This window comes from Cataglyphis hispanica, chromosome 12 (genome assembly GCF_021464435.1).
Source record: "Cataglyphis hispanica isolate Lineage 1 chromosome 12, ULB_Chis1_1.0, whole genome shotgun sequence".
NCBI lineage: Eukaryota > Metazoa > Arthropoda > Insecta > Hymenoptera > Formicidae > Cataglyphis > Cataglyphis hispanica.
Window position 1 is genome coordinate 1,228,158 of NC_065965.1, and position 12,498 is coordinate 1,240,655.

The window sequence follows — 12,498 nt, forward strand, 5'->3', positions numbered from 1 at the left end:
GCAAAGAATATTATACCTCTCCTATGTTTCTCGAGCCAAGTTTTTCTGTCGTTCGTAGGCACTGACGAGGTATATTAGTTGGCTCAATTTCCTTGCATTTGTACGGTTTGTTCATACTGGGCGCAATATTCCAACTGACGACTGGCGCTGGTATCTGTAAATGAGACGCACGTTTAATTATCGATTATTATATAATCTTGAGGTCTCACCGCCGCTCTCGCGTCCCATCCACTTCTACTTTTAACGTAAATTTATTTCCAACAAGTTAAACAAACCGACTTAAATTACAATCTGGCATCGGGAGGTCAAGAGAGTTTCAAGTAGCGGTAGTTTGACTTCCGGTTTCGTGGATGCAACATACTTTTCCTTTGCCCTCGCGCAATCAGTCAAATGCACTGTTAAATTGTATGTATATGATGGTAAATACGCAGCTAAATGTGTACCTTGTGCTTTTCCTTTGGCGCTGTGTGCCAGCGTTTTGAGTGAACGTGATCGACGTCCCTTTGGTGATTCGGCGTAACCGCGATATTGAGTTTCCTAGTTGGACTGCTATAACTTTGAAGGGTCCTGTAATGTTGGGAATGACGAGCCGGCGAGTTAGTCGGTGACGAGGAACAGCTAGACGGACCGATCGCAGATTCCGGTCTTGCGTCCAGTCGCACATTCTCCTCCGGTATTTCTATGTTTTCGAAATCCTTCGAAGATTCTAAAAAAGAAAAAAAAATGTCTCATCATTTTTCATTTCTCGTGATCAATTTATTTATCGCTTTCCGTTGTCACTAATGTACGATAAGCTGTTTATTCTCACCAGAATTTGCTACGATCGCGTATGTAGATTTGTATTGCGGACTGACGAGCGGCGAATTAAATTGTTCCATCGTAAGTGACTCGTGCATGCTGACGTCTTCTGGCACGTCAGGTGAAACGTGATTGGCGGTTTCCGCTGTCAGCATTCCGCCGGGCGTTAAATTTAAAAGTAGACCCTGTAAAAAAACGTAAATTAGTTATTACATATTTGTCCCGCGGGATGAGCAAGCGTAATTTGTTTTACCTTCATATTTATGGCGAAGCCAAATGGATTTTTCAATACTGTCGGTGAGCTCTGCAACTTCTGTCGTCGATTTAGAAATAGGATAATGAAGAAGACCAATAAGAGCAACAATATAATGGCAGTGAGGACACCTATCAGTACCTCCAAATATTCTTGACCATCTCCTGATGCTGTAACTATACGAATTTATAGAGATACGCGGGACATACAGCATCATTGTTGAGTCAAATAATAACAAAAAAAATTTTTTTTTTTAGTATACATTTGTCTCTACATTTAAATTTTATTCCTTTTAGCCAATAATTGGAAACAATTATTTTAACCGAGAGAAACCATTTTATTGATTGTAAATTAAGGTGGAATTTTTTTTTTAACAATTGTTATTGATTTACATTGCAAAAACTAAGTTTGTCGTACATGTGCCCTAAATAAGCTATGGCAGTACGACTGTGACATTTTTTGTGATGGAAATAAATAAGTTCCTCGAACGGGCGCTCGCGTGATAAAAATCGAGACTTTTCTTCGAATAAGCGCCAAATAGGCCAGGTGGAAAACCGTGACGAATCATTGTTGTAAACGCCAATTTTACTTAATTCGAGAAGGGTTCGTCGCAAGAGCACCAACGCGGACGAGAAAAATCTGGATTTTAAATGAACGCTTCCTCTTTCCATCGTGCAATTGTACAGAAAAAGAAAATTGCCCGAGAAGCGCGGAAACGTTTTTAATTTCCATTCTTATGCTCATGCGTATCCCCTTCGTTCGCTTTCCCGCTTTCCTCGTTTTTTTTTTTTTTTAATTCTTTTTACGGTTCTTTGTTTTTTGAGGGGACAATGGATAACGCTATTAAGAGATAAAACTGTATTCGCGATTTGGCATTATGCACATGTATAGCATTGGACTCTGTCGTGATATTTACCTAGTTTTTTTCCCCTTTTATTATACAATTTCTGGTTCTTTGTTTTTCTCTTCAATGCAGCACGCTGATTGCCTACACGTATCCGTGGCTTATTCTACTTTTTCGATCGAGCGGTGGCAGTCAGCTTATCATTGCTTTCTTTGAGCATTAAAACATATTTAGCAAATGTATCGCGCGTATTGGATTTCCGAATGTCATTTTGACACGATGTTGTTGCATCCGAATCAATTTTATTTTCATTTTTCTTCATCTAGTATCTATTCATCATCTATTATCTTGCTTAACCCATTCTCGCGCATATCTACGGAGACCATATGCTTTTAGCAAGTATCCGTTTTACGAAACTTTTTAGTTTGTTATTAAAATAAAGTAGAAAGAGAAGACTTTACTTTAAAATAAAAGTTTCTACTCTTTTTATAATGAAAATTCATAAAATCAAAACATCTTTATATTCTTCGTATTTAAATTTATAAACACGTTAAAATATTCGCATATGTAATTAATATCACCTTGTATATGTAATTAATATCACCACAATAATCGTTTTTAATATTCCAATATTCTAATATTGTTAACATCTGGCGGTGTACAAATGACATTGCTGACATTTCAAAAATCCGATAATAAATAAAAGAGTTTTACAATATGCGCATTTATGTGTCTTTCTTTATTATTTCTTCGATTAAATAATTATTGTTTACTTCTACATTTTTATTTGCAATCAATCGGAGAAAATATCAATAATCAAGAGAGGATGAAAAGAGTAAGGTTTGACGTTTGCACAATCCATCTCAGAGATATGTAATTATCGAATCGACTGCTCTGTCTGTTTCTCCCTCTTTCTCTCTCTCTCTCTCTCTCTCTCTTTCTCGTCTGCCTTATTTCTTTCATTCTTTTATGATTCTAATCCTCCCTTGCGTTCTGTCGAATCAAACATTGGCTAATCCGCATAATCGATCGCACGGCTATCGGCGCTTGAATTATGAAAGCGTTGCTCTTTCTTTATCTTTTCTTCTCGTAAATTACATAAAAAGTTGCGTGCACAAAAACTATATAATATACATAAATATTAGCAAAGGCGACACCACACCTGCCGCGTCCTTTTGAATTCAGACCACCGTAAAGCGGTCGCTCGGTTTACATGTTGTTTTTAGTTACTTTGTTTCTTTTTTTTTCAACTCCTTGTCGCCCTTCCCTCGCGCCATCTTTTTTAACGCCGCATTTGCGCGGTGGGCGATTTCGCGGCTGTTTTATTTGAGGACCGTTCGCGTTTCCTTTATTTATAATGGTAAACCCCGGGAAAGTGCTCAGTCTATTTTTTCGTCCGGTGAGGTGGAGGAGGAGGAGGAGGGGGGGGGGCAGGGAGGTTATAGGAGGATAGGATTCGTTGGCGGTGGAGTATATCAGAGGACCGTAATTATACCGTAATCGAGTATTTTTTCCTCCCAACATCCTCTCGCGTCCTCATTTATCCGCTGCATTTCCTGTTATCTGTACCTCCTTCAACCCCCCCTCCCCCTCCCCCGTCACTCTGTGCTCTATAAGATTTTTTTTTATTTTTTACTCTCATTTCTCGTCCCCCTTTCGTAACGTAATTTCCTTTTCCGTATTTATGCACGCTTCTCCGTCTATTCGGGCGACAAATTATTGTGTTTTATTTATTTTTTTCCTTCTCTAATATAGTCCCGACGCGCATTTCTGTGCACTTTTATCACACGTTTTAGGACACATTGCGCGGATGAAAAAGCTAATGTAATTGTTTATTCCCCGTATCGGAGAAAAAAAAAAAAACTGGTGGCTTTGATTAAAACTATTTGTGTACATGTTATAAGTAGAAACGTGTATAAAGTGTGTTCCAATTAAAAATACTTTAATATGTCGGAATTTATCGCGCCTACACGCATTATATTCTTGTCAATATTCCTTACTTCTATTTGTCGGTCTCTGTACAACGGCTTTTAATTTTTCATCTGGATGAGCAATTCTTTTGACTAAAATACATTCAATAATTTGAGCGGAAAATACATTTTTTAAATTTGTTTCGCGGTCTGCGGGAAGTGCAGCGTAGGATTTGTTGTTGACACAAATTACGAGATATATGTAATTATGCCAGAGTCAACCTCACTTTTCTCTTCCTTTCTCAAACACTACCTCTTAACTCGACTAATTGTTTACGTTACGAGGGAGTTGCTACGTAAATTACAAAGTGTAGCTGCATTTCTTTCTCTTCTATTCGTCGGACAATGACCTTTCCTAATCGCATCTTCTTCTTGGCAAAGAATAACGGCTTCGCTTAGCTTACAAAGCTAGCTGAATAAATGTCGTGTAGTCTCAAAGCGAACTTAATGCGCGTATATATTTGCGAATTTCTTTATTCAATTATATGTATATGAATCTAATCATCTAAATCATCTAAAAAGGTAAAGATAAAATTCCGATAAATATTAGGCATAATGAATCAAATTATCAACAAAAAGTAATTATTTAAAATAATGATTTTTTAATGTCTTTTTTTTATTATTTTAATAAGATAAACACGCGCACATAAATGAGCTTGTAGAATATTGTTAGATTCTTACTTGTCTTGACGATAAAAATTTATTTTTATTATATGCTGGCTATTTACGTATTAATTAAGATTTAAACTTTCAAATACTGCTTAAGTTCCACAGATTAAATTCATGTGTACAATATCATTATTAAAACATAGAAACGTCACAGTTAATGTAAGTAGCATTAAATAATCAATAAATAACTGCTTGTGACATTTATTGGTATATATATATATCTACCCAATAATTAAATACGAAATTAATTTTGAACTGGCGATGATTAAATTTTAGAATTTGGTCGTAAATATAATATTCAAAATAAACGTGCGTGCAAGCGCACAAAGTATTAATATGTAGTCTAATTACGTGAGAAACGCCCGAGATTATACGATGCGCAAATAAAACGTAAGATATTAAATGTATGAAGTATTCTCGTGAATTTATAACCGTCTACTTAGAAGCATGCGGCACGAGAAATGAAAAGTTTCTAGTATCCGGTGCTTAATTAGAACGAGATTGATACGAATTAAATGCCACTCTCGGTAAGTTACTTACTCGTTTGTAAGTTGAGATCCACTTCGGGGTTGACTGGAATTTCCCGGTTGCTGAACTCGGACGCAGCCTCTTCAGTAGTGTTTTCGTAGGGATTTGCTGAAAGCGGAAAATGTAGCTAATTAAAATTTATGGCAAATTTTAAGATTTGCGAAGAAACTCGTATAAAATGCAAATGTTTTCAAACGTGGATCATTAAAGTTTTTATAATAATAAAAGAAACGATATTAATCTTTGCGTGTGTTAAAAAGTAAACATGCACACACACACGCATGGAATTAATATTATTATATTAATTATAGAAAAATTGAGATTATATTTTATTTTAGAAAAGCAAAATACACAAAACGTAATTATTATTATTATTTTAATAGCGGGAGATAATAAAAAAAATTTTTTTTTTCGGTCTTATGTATATCTGTAATCGAGAAATATTACATATTTCGCGTGCATATCCGCGCAGAGATTTAAATGGGATTATCGTACGTGTGTTACATATCGACATCGTTAATTCAAATGGTCATTAGTGCGGTAAAATTGGAAAAATATTCGCCGCGGATATTCGAGACGAGAAGATGTGATGGTTATTAAACGATAATTGAAGTGGGTAGATACACGCGAAGGAGAACGAGATAATTCAGCGGGAATTATAACATTCATTACAAGATTTTTGGAAGCATCATAATCTCTCTGAATTACGCTTGAATATACGCTCGTTTATGGGTATAAGTTCTTTCTTCTTATTCACGTCATATTTAGGTCAGGTCAAATAATATACAAGGCGTTCAAGGAAACTCGCGGGATCTATCTAGAAGAACATGACAGACTGTTTCTTACAATGCGACGCGAAAAGAGTAATGTAAAAAACTAAGGAAACTTATTGTTTGTCTAGCTGTTCCATAAAATGTTACAGAGACAGAGGAAGCTCACTTGCGTCGAACGTTACTTCGCTGATTATGATCCACCGTGCGGCGAAGTACAGATGTAGCTTGAGAAGACTTCCCTGTCGTCCGTGAAGACCGATGGAAACGTTCCGCGCATTCTCCAGCACTAAGTCCGGTATATAAGAATAAAGCAACGGTTCTTCTTCATAGGTGTTGCCGTCATTGCTGAACCATATAGCCGCCTTTGAAAATACCTGTTGTGCGAATCAATCTCGCATTGAAATGTATATATACTATTTTTGAAGAGTAGCTCGAGAGATGAAGAAAAAGAACTTTAATTTTTTTTTGTAAAAGACATTAAAAGAGAGAATTGTTCTATGTGAAAAGTGAAAAATATTAATACTTTATTGTTAATTTTTTTTTTTTTAATTTATAGAAAAAGAAGAAAAAGAGAGCTAAAGAGAGAGAGAGAGAGAGAGAGAGAGAGAGAGAGAGAGAGAGAGAGAGGGAGAACTTTCATAATATTTAATATATTATGAAAGAGGACATAAAAAGGAGATGTGCTAAAGCTTCTTTTTATTCTTTTTTGTGCTTACATTCGTTTTTATTGTAACAGTTTGTGATCAATGTACTTTGATAGAGTAAAAATTTCTTTATGCCACGGACTGTGTGAGGGCATTGACATCAAAGAAATGTTATAACTGTCATCATGAAATAAATCGTTAATCATGTCATTTATAAATGTACGTTGCAAACCGCTATCTACAAATGACATCTATAAAAAGAGGTAATATATTTCTCTTGTCATGAATATTTTGTTTTATCTTTAAAGACATCTAATTGGCATCATCTTAATTGACATTTGCATTAATACGCGGTATAATTGTTTCATTCACGTTTAATTTGTCAGAAAGCAATAATCATCATTTAAATCCTTTTAATGAAATTGATGAAAATCTTAATAAATACATTCGTCAAATCCTATCATATCTTGAAACGTTTTATCAGTGTTTTGGATGTGATATGGTTTTTTTTTCATTTAGTTACATACATAATTAAAAATGTAGAGAGATATAGATGTTTTCAAAAATATATTAAAAAATTTCAGATATTTTAATGAGTAAAAATGAGTATTGTTGCAAAATTAATGATTATGAAATATTTTGCGAAAAGTTACATATGTTATTAAGCACACTGTCGTTAAACTTTAATTTCATCTTTGAAAGAAGGATTTATGAAAGTGCATGAGTAGAAAAGAAATTGAAAACGCAAGGACGAATTGAAGATTACCTGCACGTCCATTGAGAAATAATTGTTGGTATAGATGTGTACCGCTTCGAAGATCAACGTTGCCTCGAACTCGAAGATGAGCTCCACAAAGTTCTTCTCGAAGGCATCACGAAGCCAAGCAACCCAGCCCGGGCCTGCAGCCAATAAAGGAAACACGTTCATAGAAAACGCAATAAACTATACTTTGTTGTAATTCTCTATGACAGTAAACAAATACAATTATTGTATTACAAAAGTTTATATGTGGCAATAATTTCTTAAAGTTATCTTTATTGACAGGGGGAAAACGTAAAAGGAGAAAGTTTATATCATGAAAGATAAACTTTTCACTTTGAATTCATGCAACAAAGTTACGAAACGTAATTAAAATACGTTGAGAGCGAAGCTTTCGACAATGAAGCATATATATTGAATGCGGGCAAAAAAATTATATTTTTAATGGATTAATAATCATCAAATACAAGAATCATGGATTTTTTCAACAAATAAGGTTTGCCCGGAAACGGTCTTAATAGATAGTTATTAAAAGATATCTTCAGTTTGACATTTCCGCTCGTGTATCCACCCACCGATTACCTTTTCCATTTCCCAAGTCCAGCTTGTAATTATCCGCGCCGACCTCGCCATCGACTAAGCAGCCTAAGCCATTCGTCAATAACTTATTCTGCTTCTCACCGTCGTACGAAATATCAATGAGATCCGATATGGAAGCATCTGGTGTGGTGTAGCTTACGATGCCACCTAAAACAGAAGAAACTTTTCGCGTGACTACCGTGGTACGACGGAGTAGTTTTCTTTTAAAACACACTCGTCTCTCTTTCAAACTTTTACGTTACACCTGACTTTGCAGCGTGCTATTAGCTGTGTTTTGTCTTTCGTTGATGTTCTTTTTCTTTCCTACGCTAAATGATTGCGCGTTGTTTTGGAACTTTCGAATAAAAAGTATATAAAATAAAAGTGTGTATGTGTGTGTTTGTATGCGTCTTACAATACGAAGAATTTATCAAGGAGATGTATCCAATGAATAATTATCTAAATCCTTTTGTATATATCTTAGATTTAAAAAGACACGATATTTTCTTTTGTGCAAGTTCCTTATTACACTAATTATTATTATAATAATTAAAAGAATTACTATAATTAAAAAAGAATCATTTTTCACACTATATTTTACTGTAAATTTACCATATATTAAGCTGCGCTCCAGTTCTCGAATACACTTCGAGAATGAAGTGTCGTTGCTTAATAACGTGCCGTGAAGTGCCATAGCGGAAGGAGCTTAGTTAAAATTAATCAATTAAAATTAATTAAAAGGACTTGGTTGGCGGGGGAGGACGGTCGGGTAGGCGGGGGCGTCCGCAGGGAACGGACGTTGGATTTTCGTAGCGAGGAAATTATTAACGGACCGCAAAAATGGCGCGGTGCGCCCACTTTGCCATGTCGTGTTCAAAATCGCTTAACTACTCTTAATATTTCACGGTATATATACGGTGTGCGGCCGGCCGTCGTTGTCACGCGATGTGGTCAAGCCAGTTTTGGTCAATGTACCTTCGCCTGATTCCGTGTCACGTGGATGACGCCGAGGTAATAATTTTACTTAGAACAACGTAAACGCCATGCGGCTGTTCTGCAACTGGCATCTACCATATAAGAATCATACCGTACGATTGTACGATTATATGAAAATAAGAGCTTGGCCTCGTTCTCGAATATAATGCTCGTCCTTTTAATCAAGATATTTGCGTCCTCTCGAGAAAAATTTTATTTCTCTAAAAATTATTAGATAAACGAAATAGAAAAAAAAATGTAATAAAAAAAAAATGTTTTAAAGTTGACAATTTATTAAAAAGTATATTATATTTATTATATTTATAGAAATATGTACAGCCCGGACATAAAGACGTTCAAAATTGTACGGTTGCAGCAGTGACGTTGATAAGTTGACGATAAGGGAATAAATGGCGAGTCAAATTAATCCGCAATTTGAGGAAGAAAGTCACCTCTTGGCGTGCACTTTTCACGTGCTCGAGGATCGTTCGTGTAAACTGGTGAACATTTCATCGATGTGTCGTTGATATTCCTGCGATTTTTGAAGGTACGAATTAAAGGACGCCGTATTTCAGCACGCGTCAGAAACATTGCTCTTACAGGGACTCTACTCTGTAATCTGGCAATCAGTTAATCTAATCTGCGCTGACAATCTTCTTCCCGTCGGCGCTCCAAAATTATTGTGAATTTTCATTGGGATCGTTAGAGCAATTTCCCAGCAAAGTGCAATTCCTAACAAGTATCGCGTTAATGTAACTTTTTTTAGGCACATGTGAGGAGATGTTAACGATTAACTAATTTTTATATATAATAGATTATTATTACTAGATTGAGTTTTATCTGCTGTAAAAGAAAGGGAGAGAGAGAGAGATATATATATACTTGAAATAATTTATCTTTGCATTTTGCATATACAGTTGACGCACAAGCTGTCCCACTATTTGCAATTTTAATTTTAATAACAAATTTATCTGCAAATAATTAATAACCGGACATCATCATTTATTACAAATTTTTAATATTTTTTTTATTATACATTTTTTATAAATATTAAAGTAAAATTTTATTAAAACAAAATCCACCAGAAAATATAGTTAGAAGAATATTGTTTTGCAATTTGTTGGCGTTTCTCCAACTTATCTGGCGAAAAGCTTTCTTTGCAGATTGTGAGATATTCTATGTAAGAGCGAAAACTCGCGACATATAATTCTTTGCATAACATTGGATATAAATTGCTCGAATAATTATTCTAACAACATCATATGCGTGGGGGAGTAAATAATACCATTTCGATCGAGCTTTAGTGCTGGAATTTAGCACACTTGTATTGTGTCAGATCACGAATGTCAATATCAGAGAGGAGGAATTCCGTTGTGGATTCTGTATTACGTTGACCGAGTAAGGGCCGTATTGCCCACGATTCGGGAGTAATTGTTCGTGTTCGCCAGCACGGGGTAGGGCATCAACGTTGTTTTAACCAGATGCCGTGCACGGCTTCCATAAATCCGGCATACCCGCCCAAGTCGATCTCACACGCTCCGAATACTTCTTATAGCGCGAAAGCTCTCATGTCGCCGTTTTACCGCACTACAACGCTAGCTATATGCATGTGCCATTGTACGAACGTGTGTGTGTGTGTGTGTGCGTTCTTGCTGTTGTTAGATATTGGCGACCCAGAAAAATGATTTATGCAAATATCCCTCTCTTGGCTCTAGATATTGATAATAAAGATGGAGAGATTGTGTGTATGAAAATTATTGGGATTATTCGGCTCTTGAAATAATCAACAATAATAATCATGTTTGTTGGTTATATCTATTTATCTTAAAGTCTCAAATGATACAATCGAAAAATATCGTGAAGGCAAAATAAAATCTATAGACTGTGTAGATAAAAAATATGTTACAAATAGAATTATATCTAAAATAATATAAAAAGTTATAATAACAAATTTTAATATATAAAATCTTTAGTCATATATATGACGATAAATTCTCCGTTATACATATTTTTGAAAATTCCTATAAATTCTTTTTTTAATTTCATCACTAATTAATTCAATGAATGAACAATGTTTGAACGTTCTTTTATTCTATCGCTCTCATTTATTTTTTGGAAAATAAAAATAACCGTTTACGTTAAACAGAATAAAGAGGTGAAGCTCTTTTATGGTTAATGCTTTTTTGCATTTCTCGTTTTGTCTTGCTTTATATAATATTACCGGTTAGACTTGTACGGCTTCTTTTCTTGACATAAAACACATATTCTGACGATTAACTGACTTCTTAACTTTTTACTTGAAACAGGAATGCTTTTGCTGTTGGTAGATAATGAGAAATTTTTTAACGGGGGTTCTTTGTGTTATCTTATCATTCTGGAATAATAAAAAAATATAGAACAAAAAATACATATTCAGATATGAGAATAATGGAATAAATAAGTATTATAAATATATTGTAGTATTTAAAATCTGAGATTGTTCATTTAAATGTGGAGAAGAAATTTTTATTTATTTATTTATTATTAAAAATATTATTAAAATTATTATAATCCCGCCAAAAAGCGACAGTTTATTGGTCTATAATATGTGTTGCTTTCATTTAAGTTTTGCGCACGCGTAGTTTTGTAGAATTTATATAAAATTATGTCTTGAATATTTTTTTTAGCAGCCGGGTAAAGCAACACGAACGAGAAAAGAAACTGTATGCAAATTTATGTAAATAGCATTGTGGTAGCGCGCAGCATGTTTGTTACATATAACCCACGCACCTGTATATAAATTATGGGAATGAGTGTCGTATGCGTCACGAATACTTAACATTCGTTACTTTGTTAGATCAAAGCTAAGAGCTCGGAGAGAAAATAAATTAAAATGTTGGCATGCTCGAAATGTTATTCAAAAATGCTACAAGTCTAAAGTAAAAATTGAGAAAAATTTGAGATGAGATGAGAAAACATTGCAAAAAGTGCAGAAGAAATTTTTCAGTATTTCTTTTCTTTTAATTTTGCTATCTTAATGTATATAGAGAATTATTTTATTGATAATACAATTAATAAAGAATTACATTAATAAAGAATTAAATAAAAAATTATTTTATTGATAATACAATTAATAAATTTTATTTATACATATGCTAATTATTTAAATTAAAAATAGAAATAATACAATTATTTTTTTCATATGTGCTCTTTATATTTTTTCTTGTGTTCATTCACACCTTTATGTAGTTTTTTTTTTTTAAAAAAGTTTTATTAGTTTAGAGTAAGGTCTTTATGAAAATCGAGAGAATTTTTAAATTGTCTCTGGCAACTTCTTATTAACGTGCCTTATCATATGAGCGTTAAATGATGCATTGATTGTACATATAAGAGACATTAAGGTTGTTAGAATTGGGTCGAAAACAAATGTATCAAGTCGACTTAGAAATGAGTTTGTCCATATAATGCTATTACGTTACATTAATGAGATCTAGCATTGTAGAGCCATTGTTAGAGCCGGCGGCACCCTGCCTTTAGCCCGTTTCAACATGTCTCGGCAAATCGAATGAAATTGCAATTTGAGAATTAATCGTCAGATATCTACTCAAGCACCGTTGAGTCATTCTCGTGCAATCACATGTACTACACAATTGCATATATGGTTCCGAGATCTTAAATGTCCACAATTTCAAACACTCAACGTTCAATTTTCTTGATACAAAAATA

General features: G+C 34.3%; 1 protein-coding gene across 1 annotated transcript in view; it reads right to left on the reverse strand.

Annotated features, from left to right (window-relative positions):
- The window catches only part of LOC126853359 (discoidin domain-containing receptor 2-like), a 73,206-nt gene that overhangs the window by 2,680 nt on the left and 58,028 nt on the right, over positions 1-12,498 (reverse strand). The window contains exons 6-13 of the mRNA XM_050599011.1: positions 7,822-7,986; positions 7,246-7,379; positions 6,002-6,209; positions 5,075-5,170; positions 1,052-1,227; positions 809-983; positions 444-706; positions 17-154 (exon numbers count right to left, since the gene is read on the reverse strand). Coding sequence (XP_050454968.1) covers positions 17-154; positions 444-706; positions 809-983; positions 1,052-1,227; positions 5,075-5,170; positions 6,002-6,209; positions 7,246-7,379; positions 7,822-7,986 — 1,355 coding nt within the window. The remainder of the gene's footprint in view (positions 1-16; positions 155-443; positions 707-808; positions 984-1,051; positions 1,228-5,074; positions 5,171-6,001; positions 6,210-7,245; positions 7,380-7,821; positions 7,987-12,498) is intronic.